The sequence below is a fragment of the Micromys minutus genome, assembly GCF_963924665.1.
Source record: "Micromys minutus genome assembly, chromosome: 3".
Taxonomy (NCBI): Eukaryota; Metazoa; Chordata; class Mammalia; order Rodentia; family Muridae; genus Micromys; species Micromys minutus.
In genome coordinates, this window is record NC_137972.1 from 18,648,279 (window position 1) to 18,674,827 (window position 26,549).

General features: G+C 49.5%; 1 protein-coding gene across 3 annotated transcripts in view; it reads left to right on the forward strand.

The window, feature by feature from the left end:
- Positions 1-16,687: 16,687 nt before the first annotated feature.
- The window catches only part of TEAD4 (TEA domain transcription factor 4), a 42,570-nt gene continuing 32,708 nt past the window's right edge, over positions 16,688-26,549 (forward strand). For 2 of the 3 annotated variants that reach the window (XM_080914603.1, XM_080914604.1), the window contains exon 1: positions 16,688-16,818. In XM_080914603.1, coding sequence (XP_080770729.1) covers positions 16,812-16,818 — 7 coding nt within the window. In that variant the 5' untranslated portion in view covers positions 16,688-16,811. The remainder of the gene's footprint in view (positions 16,819-26,549) is intronic. The other variant, XM_080914605.1, reaches the window with a different exon arrangement.

Genomic DNA, 26,549 nt, shown 5'->3' on the forward strand with positions numbered 1-26,549 from the left:
ACTTGTGTGTCTGCTACCCACAGGGGCCAGAAGTTGCAAAAGAACCTCTGGGCTGGGCGGTAGTTGCGCAGAGGGAGGCAGGCAGATCTCTTGAGTTCAAGACCAGCCCAGTTTACAGGGTAAGTTCCAGGACAGCGAGGGCTACACAAAGAAAACCCACCTCCACAACAACAGTTATAACAACAAACAAAGGCAGACAGAAAACAGTCCTGGAAATTGGAGTTACAGGTGGTTGTGAGTCTGAGTCTTTGCAAGACGAGCCGGCGCTCTTAACAGCTCTAAAACAGCCTTTCAAGCCCTGTTTTATGTTTTCTAATGGTTAGTGATGTTGAGCATCTCGTTTGCTTATAACTGTAGCGAAGGGTCTGTCCAATGTTTTTAAGATTCGTTTTTTAAAATTAATTTTATGTGTCTCCATGTGTGTACCGTATAAGTGCTTGGTGCCCTAGGAGGTGGTAAGCCTTCATGTGAGTCCTGTGAATGGAACCTGGGTGGTCTATGGAGAAGAGGTAGAAGAAAGTGGTGCCCTGCCCCCACCCACCCACCCCACCCCCCACCCACCCACCCCACCCACCCACCCCACCCCCCACCCTCGCCGGTGAAGGTCTGCTCCTGGCTTAGCACCTGCTGTAGAGCTCACTTCAGAGGGAGAGGTTCAGTGGGTGTCCTCTCCGGCTGGTCAATGGTACCTGGTCTTCCATTCATGGCGGGTCAGGCGAGGCTATCTCCACCCAGAAAAAACAACGCTATTGCCCCAGCCTGTACTCCAGCCATTTCCGTGGCCTTGTTTCCAAACTGAATGACCGTGTGTTCTGGAATGGGAGGTGGGGTGCTTGGCTGGGTGTGTAGCTGAGACGTAGGGACTCAGTGGGGTGAGTTTTCTGGGTCAGGGTGGATCCTCTGATTTGGTAACCATGGTCCAGAGTGTCTTTGTCCTCACCCCTAGCTCGGTGGCTCTCAGGCATTTCTATGGGAAATGAGCCAAGGCTAGGTGGGCGTTGCCTCCCTTCTCTTTGGAGTGGGGCCTTGTGTACTGGGGGGCATGGCTCTGTCATGGTAGAGTGTTCTTTCTCCATGAATGCCTTGGAATTAGTGAGAGGCAGAGCTCCGGCTACTGATTTGGGCTTAACCTCAGGTCCTGAACCGGTGAGGATAGCCCTGAGTCCCTAGGAGAGTAACTGGGCCAGCCCAACCCTAAGGCTGGGGAAATAAACCTCAGCGTGTGCATCTGCCCCAGGGGATGATGGGAGTCCATGCTCAGCTCCCAGGGCCCGTCTGCCAAAGACTCCCTAGGGAGCTTCCTGTGTTAGGAGCTGAACTCTCTGGGACAGGTCTGTTTCCGGTAAAGTCAGCGTCTCCACTTCCGGGTCCTTTCTTCGGCCTGCTAACCACCGCCATTCCTTTTGCTTCAGAATGAAAACCAAAGGGAGGGCCCTAGGAGGAAAGAATACTAGAGGAAGACTATGTCTTTCCTGTTCCAAATGTAACATTTTCCTATGTTTTGTTGTTTTCCGAGACAGGTTCTCCCCGTGTAGCCCTGGCTGTCTTGTTAGAATTTACTTTGTAGATCAGGGTGGCCTCGAACTCAGAGCTCCACCTGCCTCTGCCTCTTGAGTGCTGAAATGAAAGGTGTGTGCCCGCCACTGTCCACTGCCCAGTTTAAATATGAGTGCTTTCTTAAAATTCTTACAGTGTATGTGTGTGTGTGTGTGTGTGTGTGTGTGTGTGTAAGAGAGAAGGAACTAAAGCACACGTGTGAAGGAAAATGAGTGGACATCTTTCAGACGTCCTTTCTACCATGTGGGTCCTGGAGACTGAACTCACACTGACGATCTTGGCAGCAGGTATCTTTACCTACTCAACCTTTTCTGGTCCTAAGTAGATTTTTTTTTCTCTCTTTACTATGGAGCTGTGGTTGGCTTAGAACTTGGTTTGTAGACCAGGCTGGCTTCAAACTCACAGAGTCAATTCCCGCTGTCTCCCGTACCCCTTACCCAACCAGCGTGTACCGCCCAACCCAGTAACTAGATTTAAAAGTAACAGTTTGGGGGTTGGAGAGATGATGGCTCAGTGGTTAGAAGCTAAAGGCCTGCGTTGCTTTTGCAGACGACCTGAGTTCATTTCCCGGCCCCCATGTCCGTCCCTGTTCACGGTCCCCTCTTAGCTCTGGGGGATCTGACACCCTCTGAGGGCTCCTGCACGCATGTGCACGTACCCACCAAGTGCAGACAGATGTATACGCACCTAACTTAAGTAACAAACAAAACCTTAAACATGTATCGGTTTGGAGTTTATAGAGGAATGGAGGGGAAAATCTAGAGTTCCCAGATTGACGCCTCTCCCCTCACAGTTTCTCTGACTGTGGTGTGACTGGCGTCCTTGAGCTGGTGTTAGCTGGCTGTCAGCCTGTAGCTTGCAGAATGGCTTGGGCTCCATGGCAGCGCCACGCAGGATGATTCCACAGCCCTAAAAGTCCTCTCCTTTACCTCCCATCCTAAGACTCTTTATCTCCCACCATCTCTCTGGGTTTGTGAGCCCCTGTGTTTTGTCGTTTCTAGGATGGTTGAGATGGCAGACTCATCTTTTCAGACTCTTCCCTCTCCTGACCTTTCCCATGGCTCAACAGCAAGTGCCTTTTTTCGTTGCTGAATAATATTCCACAATCTTGATATTTTCTTTTTGCAAATGGGGCCGCTGGAGTTCTAAGAGGGCAAGTGTATGCTTTCTAGAGGTTCCAGCAGTCTATGGCAAACCTGAGCTTGAGTCTAATCATTATTATTATTATTATTATTATTATTATTATTATTGTTGTTGTTGTTGTTGTTATTATTATTGTTGTTGTTGTTATTATTATTATTTTGTAGCCCATTCCCAGTGGCGTAAAAGGTATTTCATCACTGCTTTGTTACCCACTGTGAGGCTCCAGACAGAGGGTGGAGGAGTGTGGAAGCCAGTTGCTGTGACCCACTTCCTGGAGGTGTTAGGGGCAGGTCTGCAGACACCCACGGCTCAGCTGTTTGGAAAGGTTAGCTTGGGTCAGGCTCCCCAGTTTCCGAAGAACAGAGGATAGGGCGCTGATCTGAGCACGATGTCCTTCCCCAGTCTCAGTCGGGCTGAGCCTGAGCCCGGTAGTGGCTTAAGACTCTTATCTCCCTCCATTTCTCTGGGTCTGCCAGCTTCCCTTCCCACCTCTCCCACGTGAGGCTCCGCCCTAATTTCCTTCCCGAAGTGCCGCCCCGCCCCGCCCACTTACGTATCTGCTTTCATTCCTCCAGATTCATACAGCCTCCCCCTCCTCGGCCCCTCCCTGCAACGCTGCTGTAACTCCGCGGTAGCAACCCTTACAGTCACGCCAGGTTCTGATGTATTCGCATTTGTTTATGTATTGGTTTGTTTGTTTTAGAGACCTGGCGCTCCACAGGAGCCTTGCCTCTTAGTAGCTGGAACTACCAGCCGGACAGCCCACCCGATTCCGATTCCTCATCACTAGCGGCCTGGTTATGTTTTCGGACGAGCAGGAGGTTCAGAGAGGTGCTGTAAGAGCTCAGTCTCTGTTCCTTGGTGGCTCCTCTACCCCGCTTAGGCTCTTTCGTCCCGTGGATCTTCTCTCTAAAGAATAAGGGTACTTCTCACTGCTTCCTCCGGAGATTCCCATCCTGTCCAGAGCAAGGTGTGATCACTGTCCTGGGTGGCAGTGGGTGCTGGAGATGGTCGCACACAGCCAGGCAAGTCCTCCACCACTGAGCTACACCCTAGACTGGGCAAATCTATTTTTTTGTTTGTTTGTTTATTTCGTGATGTCGTAGTCCCATATTGTGCCTAGACTGGCCCTGAACTCAGTGCATAGCCCAGATTGGTCTTGAATTTTGGGGCTCTCTTCCTACCCCAGTCCCCAGAGTGCTGGGATTGCAAGCATAAATCACCACCTCTGGCTCCAAGTGTTGGTGCTAAGGTTCAAACTCTGTCTGGCTCACACCATGCAAGTAGACCCTCAAGAGCTGAGCAGCAGCATTTAGTGGTGACTTCAGGCACTGGGACACCTAGGTTTGGCTTGATCATATCTGTGCGCTGCTGGAACGGAGACAAGAGCTTCATCAAAGGCCGGTGCTAATTCGCTGAGCCACAGCCCATCCCAAGTCTACACACACACACACACACACACACACACACACACACACACAAACTCCCAGAGCCACAGCCCATCCCAAGTCCACACACACACACACACACACACAAACTCCCAGAGCCACAGCCCATCCCAAGTCCACACACACACATACACACACACACACACAAACTCCCAGAGCCATAGCCCATCTCAAGTCCACACACACACACACACACACACACACACACACACACACCTTTCTGTGCTGCGTATTTTTCCCTCTCATTCTTCCTCTATCCTCCAGGAACCATCTACCCACAGCTGACAGGAAACTTTCATTTCCAACTACAAACAGGCCAGTTTTCCTTGTCATCTGTACTTTGGACCAGGCTTCCTGATGTTTCTTCTCCGGCGCATCTTTTTTTCTTTCTGCCTCTTTTTTTTTTTTTTTTTTTTTCCTTCAGGGTCTTACTGTGTAGCCCTGGCTGACTTTGAATCTGTTATGTGGGCCAAGCTGACCTTGAACTCACTGGTATCCTGCCTCTGCCTCCTGGAATTAAAGGTATGTGTCATCTTGCCTGACTTTAATGACTTTTAAATGCCAAGGAATAGAGACATGGTGGTAGTTGTCTGTGATCTAGTACCTGAAGCAGAAGCACCATAGGTCTGAGGCCACCCTGGACCATGTAGCAAGCCCATGTCTCATACCAACAATGAACAGTTCTTATGGTAAAATACAACAGGCCATGCTTGGCGGTGCAGATTTGTAATCCAGAGGCCGAGGCAGGAGGTTACAAGTTCAGTGCTTGCCTGGGCTTTACAATATATTCGAGGGCAGTAACATCCCATCTCACAAGGTAGGAAGAGGATTGGGAATGGAGCTTAATGTAGAACATACTGGCCCAGCATGTATGAGACTCTGGGTTCAATTGCTAGTACCTCAATTAGTCAATCAGCTATAATCATGTAAAAATACCCTGCTAGCTTGTTTTGCCTTTTCTTCTCTTCCTTCCTCCTCCCCTTCCCCTCTTTCCTTTTTTGAGATATTGTATAATCCAAGATGAACTAGAGCTTGCAATCTGAACTCTTCAGAATCAGCTGCCTTGGCTTCTTTTGGGGGGGAAGGCGGCGGTTTGAGAGAGGATCTCATTATATAGACAAAAGTGCAGTGAACTCACTGAGATCTGCCTCCTGAGTGCTGGACTAAACGCGTGTGGGATCACAGGTGTGCACTACCACTTGAACCTACATGAGGGTAGCTCCGGTTAAGTTTCACAGGCTAGCCCGAAACTTGCAATCCCTTGCTTCAGTCCCCCAAAGGGGGCTGCAAACATGTGCTTCCGTGCCTGGCTTGTCATCACAAATACTTAGCTTTTAGTTTATGTGGTGTCTGATCCTCGGACACTGGAGTTGCAGACGGCCGTGCGCCTCCATGTGGGTATTGGGAACCGAGCCTGGGTCCTCTGCAAGAGCAACAGCTGCTCTTGACCATTGAACCCCTCTGCAGTCCCTCTTTATAACTCCTTTCCACCCGCAGTTTCGTCCTTAAATGTCTTCACAATTTGTACAACATCACTGTCACACATTTCCGTAGCCTTTTATCCTTGCCTACAGAATCTCTGTGCCAAGGAACATACTGCTTTCCCTCCCCTAAGCTTCTGGTAACTTCTCATTTCTGAAGTTGACAGCTGTAAGTACTTCCTGTGAATGGCCAAAGGCGGAGGGCATTGTCTGTGTCTGGCGTCTCACTCACTCTACTCTGTAGAATCTGTTCCACATCATCCATGTTGAGGCATGTATCAGAATTTTATTACTTTTTTTTCTGACTGGATACTATTCCACTGAGTGGCTATAGCTTATTTATTTATTTTTTTTCATCAGTTGATGGACACCTGGGCTGTTTCCACTTTTGGACCATTCTGGAAGCTTCCTGCAGGAAGCTCGCCTAGCACACTGGCTGTGGTGCTCTGATCTTTGAGTTCAGCCTTTCAATCCTTTACCTGTTATTCTCAATATGGACAACCACAGTTTCTGTCCTTGTTCTCTGAGACAAGGTCTCAGGACTTGGTCCAGGCTGCTTGTAGACTCAGTGTCTTTCTTCCTTCCCAAGTACCGGGATTACAGGCTGTACTGTCACACCCAGCTGGCCCACTGGTGTTTTTCATGGTAATTACGTCCTATAAAGGTACCAAATTAACAAACACTGAACCATTACTCATAGGAGAAACACTGGGTTGCATTCATACAAGCCTCTGGTCACAAGATTTTTGTCAGCCAATTAATTTATAGGCTTGTTTTGTGGGTGCTTCTGTCCCAAGACACCTTGCTAATGTACAGTGTTGATTCACTGACCCTGGGCCCACAGCAGAACTCATGGCTGCTGGAAGCCCGGCTAGGGCACGTGTTTTCTCCCTCAGGCACATTCCAGACTCTGGTGCTTAGGAACAGACAGTTCTTTGCTTGGCTGTTCAGTTTGTGTTTGTGAGAATCACGTATGTAGTATGCAAGCAGAGGGTTAATTGGTGTGATGCTGGGCTTGACAGCTTGGCCATGAATGGTTAAAAGTAAATGAAAACGGTGAAGCAAAAGAAGCTTGTGGAAGATAGAATATGTACACATATGTACACACCCACACCCACACACACTTACATACACACATGCATACTCAAACACACACATACTCGCACACTCATACATACACAAATACACACTCACATACTCACACACACTTATACTTACATACTCACATACATACTTACACACCCACACACACACTCACTCACTCTCACACACATACTTACATTCACTCCCCCCACTCACCCCCACATATACTCACACACACACACACACACACAATTGTGTATCCTTTTGTTTTTTCATTGATTTAGACACTATGTCCCTGGCCAGCTTGAAACTTGACAATATCAACCCAGTCAGCCTCAATCTCCTGGGCCTTCTGCCTTTGCTCCCAAGTGCTGGAATTTCTAGTGTGCACTACTGTGCCTGGTGGTAGAGTGTAAATATGTCTTCTGCTTTACAGGGACTACTTTTCTCTCTGTGTGTGTATAATAGATTTTACTGTCTTCACTTACAGCTTGTTCCCTACATAAGTCATGACTTCTTGCAAATAATGCACCTGTTTTCTATCAATTAACAAATATGATTTTTTCCAGTCAGCTCAGCTAGTTAGTTGACTGAAATATTCAGCTAAAAAACTAAGTGTGTGTGTGTGTGTATGTTTGTGTGAGTGTGTGTGTGTGTGTGTGTGTGTGTGTGTGAGAGAGAGAGAGAGAGAAAGAGAGAGAGAGAGAGAGAGAGAGAGAGAGAGAGAGAGAGGTGGTCAGAGGACAACTTGGCAGCAGTTGGGTTTTCTGCCTCTACCCCATGTGTCCCAAGGAATGAACTTAGGCACCAGAACCCACAGATGCTCAGGCCCCTTTCTGTAAAGGCTCCCTGGTGACGTGTGAGATCACAGATATCCCCGAAGACTGCGACGTAGAGACCTGATTGCACTTGGTCTTTACGATGACTCTGGGCCCTCCTTCCACCTTGTGCACAGTTGATAGAAGGGCGTTGCAGGCAGGACGTGTCTCCCGTGGCTCTGTCATCAGTGCCTGGCACACATGCATGTTCACTTCTGTATTACTGTAGGCAGGGTCTCCCATAGCCTCGAGCTCTCTGTGTAGCTCAGGATGACCTTGGATTCTGGATCTTTCTGCCTCAATGCCCCTCTGAGCAAGTCAGTGGAAAGCAAGAGGCATGGCAGCTATAAAGAGGGAGACTTCTTTGGCTCTCCCTGGCTCACCCGATTCTTTCCTTCCTGTGAGTATATCCCACTTCTAGTCACTGGGCAACAACCAGGCTGTGTTCACAGTGAAACAGAAAGCCCAGGACCCAGATGTTCCAGTCCCAGCCTCAACCAGTTCTGGGGTGATTGGTGGTCACTTCTCTTCCTAGGTCTTCTCCAGGTCCCCTCTACAGGTCTGTTTCTCTCTGACATAAAGCTTGGGGAGCAGCAGAACCCCCGCTGATGCCAATATAAAAACCACAGCTTTCATCTTAGAGGGAATAAAAGATCATTTATAGACATTAGGAGTGACCGTGGCCCAGGAACACAGATTTAGGGTGCCCCAAATTCCATGTTCCAGTGTAGAAGCAGCTCACAGGATATTTATAGTTTGAAATGTGTTCGTTGGTGGGTACATCACGAATCAGGTACGGTGGGATTAGGGGAGCTATTCTATACGCCTAAGATGCTATGGGATCATGCCCTTAACAAGACTGACAGGTGTTCGTGTTTGTATAGCTTCTAAAAGGGGCCGGAGAGATGGCTCAGCGGTTAAAAGCACTGACTGCTCTTCCAGAGGTCCTGAGTTCAAATCCCACATGGTGGCTCACAGCCATCTGTAATGGGATCTGATGCCCTCTTCTGATGTGTCTGAAAAACAGCTACAGTGTACTTATATATAATAAATCTTTTAAAAAAACAAAGGGCTTCTTAAAGGTTTCCAGTACTTGGAGGCAGAGGCAGGCAGATCTCTGAGATTGAGTTCCAGGACGGCTGGGGCTACGGAGAACAAAAACCCTATCTCAAAAATTCAGGAAAAAATGTTTCTATTTATTAGCACGAGGTATTGGTTCAGATACAGAGCGTGCAAGGAATGGCTGTTCTAGAAAGCTAAAACTAGGCTGAAATAAGGGTATTGGCCTCTGAACCTACAAAATTCCAATCTCCCCACTAAAACTTCAATTGGTCCATCAGTCTCTGAAGACATGGGGACTCATTCCAGGAGTTCTTTGTTTCCAGCCAGACATAGCTTCTTTTCAGGAATTTTCATTCACAGTGAGAAAAAGTAGGAAAGCTCACTACACAGACCTGCCTAACTCTTCAGCTTGCTACCCTTCTTACATCTGATTTACATATCCCCGTCTACTGACCATGGAACAAAAGCCTGGTGATTTTCTGTAAGGAAAAGCTCCTGAGACTACACGGACTAGCCACTCACTAGTCGTGGGACTTGGACACAGCTGTACCGTGAGGCATCTCAGTTTTTCCATCTGTAAAATGGGCTGGGCCTAACTAGCTCAGAGGGGTATATGGGGTGAGGGAAGTCTAGTGACTGGTCCACAGCTTGACACTTAAGATTATTTATTATGGTAGCATGTGTCCCTTAGCGTCCCTTAGGCACCTTCTGCAAACACCTAGCTCCGCAGGCTTCTCTGCCGAGTGTATCGGAAACAGGACCATAGGAGGAGAATGGGAAGGTGGTCAGTCTAAACCAGAGCTGCTGTCTTCTCATCAGACCGCCTCCTCCCTGGCCCTCTACTGCTGGCTGACTGCTGAGCATTGAAGACAAGATGGCACCTGCCAGAGCCAAGGGACAACATCTGGCTCTGTGTTAGTGTGTGCAGCAGCAGGGGGCAGGACCGAGGGAGGACCTGAGCCTGTGTGTCACATTGTGACTCCTACCGACTTCCACCTTAGCATGACTTCCGGGCAGAATAGCTATGGGGTGTGTTGATTGAGTGAGGCCCGGCTTGAGCAGGGAGGCATCCTGAATGATTGATTCAGATGAGATTCAGAGAGGGGAGGGGAGGGAAGGGGAGGGGAGGGGAGGGGAGGGGAGGGGAGGAGACTGTTTCTCCTTTTTCCTCCCTTGTGAAAGTGGATGATTAATCCTTATGCCTGCCTACAAGGTGCCAGGCAGGCACCCTACCAGCCTGGTCAGTTTTTTTCAGGTTTTTGTTTTTAGAGCCCTTGGACCTGTGGCAGCCTCCTGCTTCAGCTTTCTGATGAAGGTTGCCAGGGTTACCAACCTGTACCACTATGCTGATTCATTTTTATGTCTTTGATACAGGTCTCTATGTCAGTGGCTGGCCTGGAACTCACTATGCTGCCCCAGGCTGCCTTTGAACTTGTGATCTTCCTGCTTCTGCCTGCTGAGTGCTGGAATTTCAGTTATGAGTTACAATGCATTGCCTAACCTTTTCTTTCTTTTTCTTGTCTTTCTTCCTTTTTTTTTTGTTTGGTTTTTTGTTTGTTAAAATATATAGTTTTATTTTATGTTCATTGGTGTTTTTCCTACATGTGCGAGGGTGTCAGAAACCCTGAAACTGGAGTTATAGACAGGTGTGAGCTACCTTGTGGTTGCTGGGATTTGAACTCAGGACCTGCTCTCAACCTCTGAACTTTCATTCCAGCCCCTTCTTTCTCTTAGAATAGCGAAGGTTCAAGGCTTCTTCCCTGCCCTCCTCGAACATTTTGAACATTTTCAGGGCTATCTTGTACTTTTGCTTCAGTTATTGTAGTAACCTAGATGAGTGGACCGTGGTATAGCATGTGGTCTGGTAGGGCTAGCCAGGGCTAGGTAATAGCCAGGAGCCATTGTACAAGACAGGGCCAGGCCTGTTCCAAATAGTGACTCTCTGACCAAAGAGAGGCCCGATCAGGGCAGAATATCTTTTTTTTTTTTTTTTTTTTTTTTTAAGATTTATTCATTATATGTATTTATATAAGCACACCAGAAGAGGGCATCAGATCCCATTACAGATGGTTGTGAGCCACCATGTGGTTGCTGGGATTCGAACTCAGGACCTCTGGAAGAGCAGTCAGTGCTCTTAACCACTGAGCTATCTATCCCTCCAGCCCTTTGATATTTCTTGTCTTGATCATGAAGACATTCAGGGAGCTCTGCCAGCCCAGAGGCACGGGACAGTTTTAATCCCAACCTGTCCCCACTGTGAACTGCTACAGCTGTTCTCTTGTGTCCCATGTCCTTAGGTTAGGGTGGCTCGCCCAGAAGGAAACCCCAGGTTGTCTTTTTCCTCCGCTACAGTCATGGGTTAGTCTCTGCAATGCTGCGCTGCTGTTCTAGGGACCGAGGCACAGGGTCTGCAGGCAGTGAGGGTCCTGGTGTGGCCTGACCTTTGGCCTACACCTCCAGATCTCATAGAGGCAGTGTCTGGAGAGCTGGGGGAACCACTTCTGTCTCTGTGCTCCGAGGGCCCGGGCTCTTTCCTCGTTTCTCTGTGACTCCCGGGATAGCTTGTAAACATTCTGAGTTTCTGTTTCCATCACGTCCTGTTTGGATTGGAGACCGTGGGGGTTGGTTATAGATCACATATTGACATCCCATGAGTTAATCAGCACAGTCCCCAGTGTACAAAGGTCATTGTGTGGCTTGTCGGCTTTACAATGGTGTGGAAGTGATACACTTTCAGTAGAAATTGTTCTTTGAAACTTGAGGCTTGCTCCTTTCCTGACTGATAAGAAACAGTGGGTTTCTGTCATGTGGAGGAGCAGCTGCCGGGCAGCCTTGAGGTCATAGCGTGGCCAGCATCACTTAGGTGCGGGTGTTAAATGAACATATTTCAGGAGATGTACAAGACCGTAGTGTAAAGGTATGCAGGCAGGGCGCAGCATCAAATGCCTTTTAATGCCCTCACTGGGGCACCAGAGGCAAGAAGATCTATGAGGCTGAGGCCAGCCTGGTCTAGAGAGTTCTAGGCTAGTTAGGCCAGGTCAGAGCTACATAGAACAACCCTGTCTCAAGAAAGAAAAAACGACAATGACAAAACACACCCAGTCTAATATTGCTACCCTGACTTAAAAACAAAAACAAACCCTACTGTGCAGCCGGAGAGAGGCTCAGCAGTTAAGAGCCCTGGCTGATCTTGCAAGAGGTCCTGGGTTTGGTTCCCAACACCCACATGACAGGCAGCACATAGCCCTCCAGTTCTACCTCCTGACCTTCGTAGGCACTGAGCACACCGGGGCACAAACATACATGCAGACCTAACACTCATACACATAAAATAAAATCTGAAGAGATAACTCTTGGGGAAATGGAGGCTGCCATTGCTTTGAGAATCCATCCCCCCCACCCCCCAGTCACAAGGGCTGGTATGCAGATGGGTACAGATCCTGGTGAGGGGGTGGGGGAAGGGCAGGTGTAGACTGGTGCAGCCACTAGGGAAGTCAGGATGAAGGTTACTCTAGTGGTCTCAAAAAACTCCCAATCCTCCTGCCTCAGCTCCCAGACTGCTGAGATACGGGCATACGTCACCATTCCCTTCTACATCAGGGTATTAGTAACTGCCTAGTAAGTTTACCAGAATGTATCCCATTGTGTGTGGGAGAACATCTTTGTTGTGAAATAACAGCGTTATTTGTCCTGGCCTAAAGAAAGGGAGTCCTTGGCAGAGTCAGCTCATTAACAGTAATGCTGACTGCCTAAGTTCCGGCCACCGAGCCAGGAGCTGGGAGGACACTGATGTCTGAGTGATTACCATGTTCTCCAGGAAGGGGACAGGCAAGCACAGTGTGTGCTGACTGTGCGCTGTGTGCTGACTGTGTGCTGTGGCTGGGGAAGGAAGGTGGGTCTGAGCAGTCTCTCTGGTCATACGGACTTCAAGGTCCAAGAGCTTGGCTGGCAAATGCTCTGCCACAGAGCTGCAACGCCGGCCCCTAGCAGTCTGGCTTCATTGTTCTCCCAATCAAACTGTCCTCTCTACCACCATGTCCCTCAGCGACGGCGTCTTCGGGGTCCTCATTCTCTCTTCTTCCTAGAAAAAGCACTTAGAAGGATCCTAAAACAACCCAATTTCCTGATTCTTCTGAGATCCCTTCATGGCCAAGCACCTGTGGGCCTTGGGGTGGAGTGGCATGGTCTTTGGGCCTGGTTGTACCATGTAGGACATCTGTTGGCTTTTGGGTGGGGCAGAGACTGAGTTGGAAGCCTCTGGGCCTGAGAGCCAATTCAGGAATTATTTTTATTTCTCTGGGCATAGCACATGGTTTGGGCGGTGCTGCCATCTGTCCACCCCCTACCTCTCTCTCCTGGCAGTCTCTGGAGGGTCACTTGAGGGAGTAGCAGGAATAGGGAATGTCTCTGGGCTGGAGTTGACTTACCCCATTCTTCTGGCCACAGCAGGCTTGTGTGGGCAGTTTGCCTAGTAAGGGTGGGAGCGGCCAGCCAGTCACAACTGGGAACCAGGAGCACCACAGCCACAGTGCTAGGGACAGCTCACTGCAGTAATAAATCCTGTGTCCTAGGGCCTTGCGTGACCTGCTGCCACACTTTCCCTGGGACAGACCCAACCTTGGGAACATGGAGTGCAGGTCCTCAGAAAACCTTTCAGTCTGACACAAATGGTCTCTAGCTCTCCCAGACCTGTTCTTCTGGGATGTTTTGGACCCAGCATTGGAGTGTAGGAGAGGGTAATGTTGAGGAGCTGTAGGACCAAGAAACTACTTCCTCTATTGGGGTGGGGTCGAGTAAGATAATATGGGGCTAACTGCCTTTTGTCTTTCCCTCCCCCCAGCTTTGAGTGCTCTGTTAGGCCCCAGAAGAAAATGAAGCCTAACACTTAAGCTAATGGGGCCTTACACATTAGAAGGTTAATTAATTAATGTCAGTTATTAATTATCTTTAGGGCTTAAGCTATGTGTACCTGCCTGGCCTGTTTAAGGTCTGAGAGCTTATATCTGGCTTGGAGCTTAAGAACAATGGTTATTAAGTACCCTGTACAGAGTAAACCTTGTAGTAGACTGTACCCCTTTCCTCCAATGGGTATGTGTTGGGGAAACACAATACCTAGGGTCTTGTGCATCTAATGTAAGAACTTTCACTGAGTTAGCTCTCTTGCCCTGGGTCTATGTATTCACCATTGTGGGGACATCCTCCTCCTCTGAGTATTTACAGGGTGCGTTTGGAGGCTCATGGTGAAATATGGGGTCCAGGTGTAGAGTGTGCACCTCAGACATTGTCAGTACAGAAAGAAAGAACTCAGGTCCCTGGATTTTATGGGCAGGGGCCAGAGCAATGATGGGATTTACAGGAGGTCACTGCTGGCTGTGGGAGCCGAGCCATCTCACACAGCACGGTACCATTTTCCAGCATGAAGCCAGAAGGAAGGAACGGAGCCAACCGCCATCTTAGTGCAGAATCTGCTTGTTCGGGTTTTGTGGAACACCTTGTAGACATTTTAAAAAATCATAATCTCATTGCATTTGTATTGTTCCCTACATCCCCCCCCCCCCAAATTAAACATCTTTTGGTTTCACCGTGTAGTGTCAGCTGGCCTGGAACACCCTGTGAGATCAGGCTGGTCCTTAGCTGACGGATCCACCCGCCTCTGCCTTGGGTAGTGTTTGAAGTGTTCAAAGTGAGCCTCCTTGATCTTACCTTAACGTTAAAAGATACTGTCTCCATTGTTCTAGCAGGTGTTGAATTTGTGTAGGCTCTCAAAAGACGTCCTGCTCAGATTGAAGAAATCAGCTCCCTTTCTTCTTGATCGATTTTTATCATTTATTTATTTGATAAGTCACTGTTGTGTGAAGGTCTCAGGTTTGATCAAAAGGATATTCTAAATTTACGCTGTCTCTGCTATATTAGCTATTGGGTTGCCTTAGCACTGGGATGGCGCTTGCCTCTGACTTTGGCTTCTATTCTATGCACTCTCGGTCCTGCCAGAGCCTTTGCCCAGTCTCTGTGGACTATCTTCACACATCAGACTCCTGTGTGTGTGTGTGTGTGTGTGTGTGTGTGTGTGTGTGTGTGTGTGTCTTACACCTCCTTGGAGAAGTAAGGGTTCCTCCCGGCTTACAGTTTTAGTTCCCCATTGAAGGAAGTCAGGGCAGGAACTCAAGGCAGGTGCTTGGGTGCAGGAGCTGACACAGAGGCCACAAGAATCCACAGAAGTAGATTGGCTACTTTTCAGCTTGCTTCACACAGCTCAGCCTGTTTTCCTATACACCCCAGGATCACCTGCCCAGGGATGGCAACGTCCACAGTGGGGCGGGTCTTCCCACATCAATCAGTAATCAAGACATTTCCCTAGAGACTTGCATACCCGCCAATCTAATGGGCTCTCTCTTCCCAGATGACCCTAGTTTGTGTCAAGTTGGCAAAAAAGTTAAGCAGAACGATTACCTGTTCTCTGTTTAACACTTACCTTATTAATTTTATCTTTGTGTATAGATGCGTGTGTCTGTGTAGGTGAGTATAGGCATCTGCATAGGTCAGAGGTATTGGAATTTTTGGAGCTGGAGTTACAGGTAATCGTGATCGTCTGGTATGGGAGTGCTGGGAACTGAACTGGAGTCCTTTGAAAGAGGAGTATGTGCTTTTTATGTGTGTGTGTGTGTGTGTGTGTGTGTGTGTATCTATATACCACCTGAGTACCTAGTGCCTGTAGAGACCAAAAAAAGTTATCAGATCCCCTGAAACTAGATTATACATTGTTATTAGCTCTCACGTGGGTGCTAGGACTTGAACCCATTATCTTCTGGAAGAGCTGACGGTGCGCTCTCTCCTTTTAAAGATTTAATTTTATTTATCATTTGTGTCTGTCTGTCCGTCTCTCTCTCTCTCTCTCTCTCTCTCTCTCTCTCTCTCTCTCTCTCTCTCTCTCTCTGTGTGTGTGTGTGTGTGTGTATCTGTGTGTGTGCACACTCAAGGTATGTGCCATGGGACATATGGAGATCAGAGAACAGCTTTTCATCTGCCTCTGCGTCTTATCTTACTGGATGAGAGCAGGGACCACAGGTCTTTACCAAAAGCATCCAGCTTTAGAGAGGATCGGACTCAGGCCACCCGGCTTCTGCAGCGCATGCGTTTACCCAGGCCACCGTCTTCCTGTGCTGAGTTAGTCTCTTATGACTGTGGGAAGCTGGCTCCTGAGTCTCAGGGATTCTTTCGTGTCTTTCTCTCATCTCCAGTGGAAGCACAAACATTACAGACACGGGCCAGTCCGTTCAACACAGGAGTCTGGGGATCCAGACTCGGATCCTTCCACTGCTTTACCCACAGACCATCTCCCAACCCCTTTGCTGGGGTCTGAGTTCTGGGTGAGAGCCATTTTCCCCAACAGTTCGGAAATACGTTATTGTGAGTCCTTTAGTATCACTGGTGAAAACCCTATTATTTCATTCTGGGTTGGGGGCTGACTTATTTGTTGGTACAGCATCTTCTTGGTATATAAGAGGTCCTGGGTTCTGCTCCTGTCCAGTGGGCTCCTTCAGTTGTTGGCTTTGTTTTGTTTTTCTATAGCCTCCCTTTCTTGTGCACATGGGGATTGGGCCCAGGGCTGTGTCCTTGGTAGGCAAGTTCCCTGCCAGGGAGCAGCAACCCATCATCCTCATCTGTCAACGGTGTGGGCCCAGATAGGACATATGCTCATGCTGTTACACATCGACCTGATGCTCTGTATGTAGACAACTCTCCATTTCTCCCTCCCCAACCTCTGGCAACATCTGCTGTGCCTTACTTCTAAGAAGCACTAGCTTCTGTGTGCTCACCTATACATATGGCATGGTTTGTGGAGGGAAAACCACCTGTTCAAGCCTCCCTGACTCCTAAACCCTCCATTCCTGCATCTTTGACTTTGTTCCCTGAGTAACTGCATCTTGCAGCTTGCACTGTCCTTACTGTACCTTGTTTCGGCTCTAACAGGTCCAACGGGCGCTCCTCCAAGCCGAGCCTTGGAGGGCAAGGCCGGCACCATTACCTCCAACGAGTGGAGCTCTCCTGACTCCCCCGAGGGGAGCAGCATCTCTGGGGGCAGCCAGGCACTGGACAAGCCCATCGATAACGATGCAGAGGGTGTGTGGAGCCCCGATATTGAGCAAAGCTTCCAGGAGGCACTGGCCATTTACCCGCCCTGCGGCCGTCGCAAAATCATCCTGTCGGACGAAGGCAAAATGTATGGTAAGGAGCCTGTCAGAGCTGGGTAGACGCTGGCCTTGTAATTCAGTAGGAGTGGACACGGTAACCTTGGGGCTTCCCCAAATGACCTCTTGTGGCTTCTGCTAGGTGTACAGTGCTTTCTTCTGTCCTGAGTCCCAAGTGTCTGAGGAATCGAAGCTTGGGAATGGGTGATGAGGGTGGGGCCTAGTGAGGAGACCGTGCTAGTTGGGGGAAAAATGTTTGTTCGAGACAGGGTTTCTCTGTGTAGCCCAGGCTATCCTGGAAGTTACTTTGTAGATCAGGCTGGCCTGATCTTGAACTCAGAGATCTACCTGCCTCTGCCTCCCATATGCTGGAGTCAAAGGTATACGCCACTACTGCCTGTCAATGGAAAATTTTATTCATGGGGGAAATAGACTATCTCCACAGAGCAAACTAAGAATTCTTATTCTCTCTCTCTCTCTCTCTCTCTCTCTCTCTCTCTCTCTCTCTGTCTGTCTCTCTTTCTGTCTCTCTGTCCTCTCTGTTTCTGTCTGTCTGTCTGTCTCTCTCTCTCTCACACACACACACACACTATCATAAGTAAATGCTTGATTTTCACGCCACCAACCTTAGATATAAAGAGTGACAAAACCAGGACTTCACCTGTGTGTAGTTCAGTGGTAGAGGACCTGACTAGCCTTATGAAATGTCCTGAGTTTAATCCCCAGTAGCACACATAGAAGGAAAGGAAAGGAAAAAGTAAGGGGATTCATTTGGAGGAGGACTCCTTGTGCTCTCTTCTCCTTCATCCTCCCTCCTTCCTCATTCATGCTTCCAGCACATAACAAGCAGGTGTGGGTGCTGCAGGTGTGGGTGCTGCAGGTGTGGGTGCTGCAGGTGTGGGTGCTGCAGGTGTGGGTGCTGCAGGTGTGGGTGCTGCAGGTGTGGTCCACGTTGTGGAGTGGGGACATGGACACATACTGCACGCTATGAGGGCTGTGCCTTCCTTCAGGGAGGACCCCCATACCCTTCAGCCTTTTGAACGACCAGGATGTGGAACACCACATTTAACTGCCACATGGGAAGGACCAGCAGTCTATATGTGTCTAGATGGCTTCAGAGGAGAGGAGTCTGGGAAAGTAAAAACAGACCCAAACTGAAGAGCTGCTACAAGACCCCGGTCAGACTTAGGTCAGGTTTCTGCACCACTGAAACATCCTCAGGGCCCTGTGTTTCAAGCAGTGTGTTGAGAGGTTGATACCTAAAGGTTTGAGAAGGCCTCTGAAACCGGAGACCTTGGAATAGCGGAGGGTTCGCAGGCCAGGCGCCACCCTTGCTGCCGTGGGTTTCCACTCATGAGTGTCTCTTCCAACTCCCCGAAGCACAGTGCTTTTTCAGCTGTTGGCAATCCTGAGCTCAAGTGTGAAGGTGGGAACCGGCAGGAGGTAGATTGAGAAGCAGGGATTGTTTGACTGCAGAGTCCTGATGGCACCCTGGTCAGGAAGCCAGAGTGCGTGCTCGGGATTCCGAGGAGGAACTACTACTGTCTATGGAAGAAGATGAAGTGCAGGCATCATTCAGCAGAGGGTAGGGGCCGAGGGCACTGCAGTGACCGAGAGAGGTCACGAGGGGAAGCCAGACTGTCTTAGGGTTTCTACTGCTGTTATGAAACACCACGACCAAAAACAAGTTGGGGAGGAAGAGACTTAGTCCACTTTTACTTCCACACCACTCAAGCAGGGCAAGACCTTGGAGGCAGGAGCTGATGCAGAGGCGGTGGAGGGGTGCTGCTTACTGTCTTGCTCCCCATGGCTTGCTCACCCTGCATTCTATAGAATGCCAGGGCAACCAGCCGGGGGCGGGGCATCACTGACAATGGGCTGGGTCTTCCCCTGTCAATCACTGATTTAAGAAAATGTCACTTGGGCTTGCCTGCCTCCAGCCCTATCTGAAAGAGGCATATTCTCAGTTGAGGTTCCTTCTCTCAGATGACCCTAGCTTGTGTTCAGTTGATATAAAACTAGCTGGCCCAGTGACCCCTGTTAGAAAATTCAGGAAGTTTGAGGCCAGCCTGGGTTATATAATGAGTTTGAGGCTAGCCTAGGCTATACAAGACACTGTGTGTAAAAGTGGAGTGGGGAAGAGGCTGGAAGGATGGTTCAGCATGCTGCTGTTTTAGCAGACCTGAGTCAGTTCCCAGCATCCACACTGAGCAATTCACAACTGCCTGTAAGTCTAGTCGCAGGGCATCTGAAGCCCTTTTCTGGTCTCCACAGGCACAGTGGGACACACACATACACTTGTTTTTAATAATAATAATAATAATAATAATAATAATGATAATAATAATAATAATGATAATGATAATAATAATAATAATAATAATAATAATAATAATAATAGTAGTCAGGGAGATAGTTCAGTAGGTAAAAACGTTTGCTGCCACAAGTCTGAGGACCTGAGATTAATCCCTGAAACTCAGGTAAAAAGTCAGATGGAAGGGCTGGAGAGATGGCTCAGCTGCTAAGAGCAATGCTGCTCTTGCAGAGGACCCTGGTTCAGTTCCCAGAAGTCACATACAACCATCCTCAACTCTAGTTCCAGCACCTCTTTTGGCCCCAGTGGGCACCAGGCACACATGCAGTATACTTCCATCTTTGCGGACCAAGCACTCGTACACAGAAAGTAAAAATAAAACAAATGTTTAAAAAATTAGTCAGATGAACTCTTCCATGGCAAGGTAGGAGGAAGGTCGTTCAAAAGCAAAAATGAGAGCTCCCCCTCCTCAAAAGCAAGGTGGAAGGCAGCCCCAACTCCCAAATGTCATCCTCTGATGCCTACTGGACCCACACCAAGTGTGCATGTGGCTTTCTCTCCATCTACCCCATCCCCATGCTTATGTACACATGGGGAGTCTCCCTCCCTCCCTCCCTCCCTCTCACTCACTCACACACACACACACACACACACACACACACATCTTTATTTCAGGGTGATTAAGCAAAAATGAATAAAAACACACTAAAAATGTATTTGATTGGCTCTGTGGCCCAGGATCTTTGGCTGCCTGCTTTAGATTTAGTGACATTCTGTGATTCACACTGCTGTTATAGCCACTGCGCCCTTCCCCTGCAGAAACGTGACCTCAGAGTAGAACTTTGTACCTCTTAAACAGCAGTTCCTTATTCCATCCCTCCCCCTTCCTTCTTCTCTCTCTTTCTCTTTCTGACAGGGTCTCATATGCCATCCTGGTTGGCTAGGACATCATTGTGTAGGCCAGGCTGGAGCTCACTGGGATCTAAGAGCCTTTGCCTCCTGAGCAGTGGGATAATGTGTGTATCACCATGCCCAGCTTCTGAGGCAGCTGCTGCTTTTCTTTCTCAGTGGATCTAACCATTCCAGGTCCCAGAGTGGGACAATGTATTTGTCTTCCTCTTCCTCATCCTCTTCTCTCTTTCTCTTCCCCCTCTTCCTCTTCCTGTCCTTCCTCCTCCTCTCTTTCTAATTCACTCGGTGTCATGTTCATGTTGTAGTGTGTGTCAGAATTCCCTTCCGTGTACGTCCGTATTGAGCATCCGTCAGTGGATACTTAGGCTGCTGCTCAGATTTATTTATTGATTGTGGGCAGCTATTTCTTCCCCTACTTTCCATGTAAAGATGTAGAGTTTAAAGTCTAAGGTAGTGAGCAGAGCACGCCTAGCAGCCTCCATCCCCCACCTAACTCTAAACTCCTTAACTGTCCTTCCTGGCCCTGCCTCGGGCCTGGCCTTGGGTCAGGTGGGTCAGTCTCCGGGCAGGGGGACCAGAGCCTCCTGCCTTATCTGATGACTCACCTGGCCTGCATGGGAGAGGTCTTGCGGTGAGCCAGACACTGGTTTATACTGGTTTCTTTTTACCAGCTTGGGGGCAGCCAGCGCAGCTGGGAGGTATAGTTAGCTCTGAGCTCACAGCAGTGTGTGTGGGGCAGGCCCCCTGGGAGGCTGACTCAGACCTCCTCCCACCCTGGCTGTGCTCCTCTGGGCTTCTCATCTTCCCTGAGGGACCTGTTGTGCTCTATCTTCAACCCTGATCGGCTGCAGCTGCCAGCACCCCCGAGAGCCCTGTCTTTACACTTCCTGTATGCACAGATCATTTCCCAAGTGGACCAGGCAGTGGAACCCACAGTCAGCTGACAGCAGATCCTAGAGTTGGGGCCATGGCCTTAGTGTTTTGACTACAGGGATTAGGCCTGTTACCAGCTCAGGCCAAGGTACAGCAGAGCCAGTCAGCCATGCGGATGACATGCAGAGCCCCAGCACAGCTTTGCACCTGTTGTTTCTGAGCCGAGGCACCCATATTTGTTGGCGCTGGTCCCCAAAGTGAACACCTCTCCTCTCTCCAGGATGAGCTCCCAGCCTGGGGTGCCAACCTCCTGCTCATGGTTCCGTTCACTCTCGCCCTTTCACTGTGTGGCCCTCAGACTATAACTGAGCGTCCTCCTCCTTCTGACTTCCTTTGGCTAGCCTGGACACAGGTCCCTGGGAACAGAGCCAGGGAGGAAAGAGGTACTTCTTCCCTCTTGCCTGCATCTGCCCTTTCCCCTCTTCCTCTCCTTAGCAGCTGCACTGAGAGATGCCTTCCTCCTCCTCCTCCTCCCTGAGGCTGGCTCCTTAATCTTTTGCATCTGTTCTTCCTGGTCCCAGCCTTCACATTACCTGAAGGCAGGTCTTGTATGGCTGAGTCTCTCTGCCCCTGTTCTCATTCCCTGTGTCTTTTAGTTTCTCTGCCGTGTCCCCGGCTCGCCATGAGGCTAGTCTTATGAAGTGTCACCTCTCTTTGAACCAGGCTGGGGTGGGGGTTGGGGGATTTCTGTTCTTCATGACTCCATGGCCAATGTGAGAGGCAGGAGAAAAACCTGTGAACTACCCAGACAGGCTTGTAGGGTGTAGCCAGGAAACCAGAGGGCTGGGCTGTCTTGGACCTTTCTGGAAGCAAGTGGAGCCTGATCTGATGGGGGTTGGGGCGGGGGTGACAAAAATGTGCTCTAGGCAAAGGAGCTAGAGTGTGACACTAGCTCATAGGGAGGACTCGACATGGTGGCTTTTAGAGAGCCAAGTAAAGCATCTAGACAAAGCATTATCAAGAGAGGTTTGGAAACAAACAACATACTCTTAAACGGGAATGGGACAAAAAGTGGGAGCCTGGTCCGAGCCTCCTACTCTGCCTGACCCACCTCTCCCATCTTAATTGTCCCTTACTTGCTCAGACTTCCTTTGGCTAGCCTGACCATGGCATTGCCCCTTCGGGTTCTGTGTGCTTTCCATTGCCAAGGTAAAGCAACTTAGGGAAGGGTTTATTTGACTGACAGGGGAAGCCACAGCAGGAAACCAAGGCAGCAGGAACCCGAGGGCAGGAACTGAAGCAGAGACCATGGAGGAGTGCTGCTTACTGCCTTGCTCCTCATGGTTTTCTCAGCCTGCTTTTTTTTTGGGGGGGGGGGTTGTCCTGTTAATTTTTTTGGGCAGGGGAACAGGTGAGACAGGGTCTTACTTTATGACTCTGTCCTAGAACTCACTGTGTAGACCAGGCTGGCCTCGAACTCCCAGAGATCCACCTGCCTCTGCAGCCGGCTCATCCTGCCTTTTTATACAGCCAAGGACGGCCTGCCATGGGTGGCGGCATTGTCCTTAGTACGTTGTCTGACGAGACATTTCTTTTTCAGTTGTAGCTCTGTTTCCCAGGTGACCCTCTTTGTGTCAGGTTGACAGAAAACTAGCCAGGTGCTTGGGCCTTCTTTGTGCTTTGTGTTTCCAGCTCTTATACTGTCCTCACCTCTGTCTGTCCTCACCTCTGTCTGGCCATCACCTCTTCTAGAGGCCCATGGAGGCCTAAGTCTCTTCTACTCACACCTTGATGAGGGCAATGTAGAGCAAGACTTAACCTTGCTTAACATTGCTTTTCTTCTCTGTAAGGATATGTTTGACTACCTCTGAGAAAGGTGTTTCCATTTCCTTTATTTCACGGTAGGATATGGATGTTAAGCTGTTTGTATGGACAGTGTTCAGTGCCGTTAAATATATTCACAGTTTCTCCTTTTTGTTTTATAATCTTTAAGAGTCGTTATTTCGGGGGTTGGCTTGGTGGGTAAGTGCTTTCTATGCAAGCACAAGGACCTGGGTTCAAATTCCAAGCATCTATGTGTCTTAGTCAGGGTTTCAATCCCTGCATAAAACATCAGGACCTAGAAGCAAGTTAGGGAGGAAAGGGTTTATTCAGCTTACACTTCCATATCGCTGTTCATCACCAAAGGAAGTCAGGACTGGAACCCAAGCAGGCTAGGAAACAGGAGCTGATGCAGAGGCCATGGAGGGATGTCACTTTCTGGCTTGCTTCCCCTGGCTTGCTCAGCTTGCTTTCTTATAGAACCCTGGTCTAAGCAGCATAGAACTGGCACAACCCGCAATGGGCTGGGCCCTCCCCCCTTGATCACTAGTTGAGAAAATGCCTTACAGCTGGATCTCATGGAGGCATTTCCTCAACTGAGACTCCTTCCTCTTCGATCACTCCAGCTTGTGGGTCAAGTTGACACAAAACCAGCCAGTACACTATGTAAAGAGCCAGACATGGCCCGAACTGCCTTGCCTGGTGGGCAGAGAGAGACAGGAGGACCTCTGGAGCTTGCCAGCCTGTCTTCATGTTCATTGAGATACCCTGTCTCAAGGGAGTAAGGTGGGGGTGACAGAGCAGGACATCTGACATTCTTGTCTCACCTCTGTGTGTGGTTGCCCATTTACCGAGGCATAGATATGGAGGCCAAAGGTTAGCTTCCGGGAGTGGGTTCTCCCAGGAATCACTCAGTTCATCTGTCTCCCCAGCCCCCAAGTTACTTTTATTTTTATGGTGCTGAGGATGGGACCCAGAGTCTTGTGTATGCTTGGCAAACCCTCTAGCAGGAGCCCCAACCCCAGCTTGATACATTCACATCATTGTGCAGCCGACGTCACCATCCCTTTCTGGAACTTTCCATCACCCCCAATAGAAATTGTACCCATCATTCTTTTGGGCTCCCATCCACGATAACAGCATCTCTGTCTCTGTGAATTGGCCTGTTGTAGGTGCCTCAGAAAAGTAGAATCTTCCCTCAGCCTTTGTGAGGGTTTCGTATGGAGGGTAGAACCCAGGACTTTGCCCACAGGAAGCACATGACCTACTGTGCAGGCCCAAACATCTGGCTTGCTAGCCTGTCATCAGCAAATGGACGTTTGTGTTGTTTGTGTCCTTGGCGGTTAATGACATTGTAGGAAACGTTAGTGTGTTAGTCTCTGAGTCCTTCTCTGTAATTCATGTGGGAATCCAGGAGAGGAAGGAACCGTTGGTGCTTTTATGTTTAACATTTAAAAAAAAAGTTTAACTGGGTGTGGTCCCAGCACTCCAGAGGCAGAGGCAGGTGGATCCCTGTGAGTTTGAGATAAGCCTAATCTAGGTAGGGATTTCTAGGGTAGCCTAAGCTATATAATGAGAACTTTTATCAAAACAAACAAACAACTGTGTTTGCTGTTACTTTCCTCCTTTGCTGTTGCTGTGGTAAAATACTCTGACAGAAGCACATTGCCAGGAAGGAGTTTACTCAGAGGTACAGTCCACTATGGGGGTCACGCCAGCAGGAACTTGAGGGGGCTGGTGACAGCACGTTCACAACCAGTAGGTGGAGGATGGTGAATTTTAAGTAAAACCACTTAATTAATTTTTTAATATGTTTTTTTCCCATGTACTATGGGCATGCCTGGTGCCCATGGAGGCTAGAAAAGGTTTCTGGGTCTCCTGGAACTCGAGTTCTACGTAGTCCTGAGTCAGCATGTGGATACCGGGGGGGGGGGGGGGTTACACCTTCATTCTCTGGGAGAACAAGTCATCCCTCCAGGCCAGAGAGCGATGTTTTATCGCCTTCCCCCTCTTCTTTTCCCCCAGACAGGGTTTTTCTGTGTATTCTTGGCTGTCCTGGACCTCACTCTGTAGATGAGGCTGGTCTCTAACTCAGAGATCTGCCTGTTTCTGCCTCTGGAGTGCTAGGATTAAAGGGCTTGGGAGTGGGGGCTCGGGTGTGTGTGGGTGTGTATGTGGCTGGGGTTTGGAGCTCCTGAGTGTGTCTGTGTATGTGTGTATGGCTGGGGTTTGGGTTGGGGGTTGTGCATGTGTTTGGGGGTGGCCTGGTGTCACGGTACTCACACATGGAGGTCAGAGGACAGCCTGCAGCTCCAGCAGGTTGCTGGTTCTCTTCCTCTGCTGCGTGAGTCCCAGGGATGGAGTCTAGGGTGTGAGTGCGGGTAGCGCCACCCTCACCCACTGTCTCAGAGGCTCCAGGAAAGATGGATTTTGTACTTAGCTCTCCTCTTCTCCAGCTCCAGGAATGGAGTGGCTTTCTTTGGTGCCTAGGTTACCCCTCACAGGTGTGCCTCGTGCCACCTCTCCTACTGATTCTAGATCAAGCTGACAATCAATGGCTGACGCTGGTCCCATCGCCACTCCGATGAAGCAGAAGGTTTTGGTTTTTCCACATGCTAGCCAGCCTCACTATTTCCTCTTTTCTAAATGTAGCCATCCGAGTAGGTGTGAGGTGGTGTTTTAACAGTGATTGATACTCAGTGATGCTGAATACCCTTTCACGTGCTTGCGGGAACAAGAGACACTGTCTCTGAGCTGACTGGGAGGACGAGCACCCTCTCCCCCAAAAAATTACAGGAGGTACAATGCAGAGAAGACGGAGACCTGAGAGCACAAGTCTTCTCTCAAGGGGCCCCCATGTTTTGTGGGGACTGTGGCACAGAGCTCAACCAAGGAATGTGAAGGTCCAAACCATCACCTGGGAAATGGAGGTGGGAACGGGCACACCCACATGCTCAGGGAGAGCTCTTGGGGGTGCCAGCTACCAAAATTTCACCCGAAGTCTGATGATGGTGATGGTGTGGGATGATGTGGTAGTGGCTCCGTTAAGTTCTATTGCTGCGGTCGCTGCTCCACACACAAGCTCCTCCCCTTGGCCCACTGGCATCAGTGTGGATTTTAGACAGGGATATTCTCTGGCTATCCAGGTTAGAGAGCATAGCTTCTCCTCCTGAATCCCAGCTCACTAGGGAAAGGGCTGTCTCTCTGGAGAGAGATTCTTAGACTGTTTCAGCTTTTACAGCCCATTGCATTCATTATAACAGGGCCTTGTAAACAGCAGCATTCATTAGAGCAGGACCTGACCGTCAGAGGAAGATGGCCGACTGTCATGGCCTCCGATAAGCCTGCCTTTTACTTCCTCTATGCTGTGTTTACGGCGTGGTGGGAAGGCTGATGTGGCGCAGACACTGCTCGGCCTCCAGAAGTGAGATGCAGAAGTCACTGTGCCAGTCAGGGTTTTGCAGATGGGACAGCAAGTCTGGTGAAGTTGTGTCTAGGCCCAGGCCCAGGCTGGCTGCTGGTTTTATAGGAGGCAAAGAGGTCATGAGATGACCAGGGTGATTCCTCATCAGGGATTCCCACCGTGGCCAGGCCGAGGCACTCCCTTCTCCTTGGACAGTCCTTCCCATGGTGGGTCATGGATCTGAGCTGGGTGTGCTATCTGTGGGGCACATGTTCCCCAACAGATGGGTCTACCATCTGTCTGGTGGGGATGTCCTTCCCAGCCCCTCCCAGGTCCTCTCTAGGGTGGGCCAAGACCACCTGTCACATTGCAATGTCCAGCTGCTCAGGATCTCCAGGATCTCCCCCAAAGGCCAGGGTGGCTTCCTGCTCCCTTGGCTTGTGAG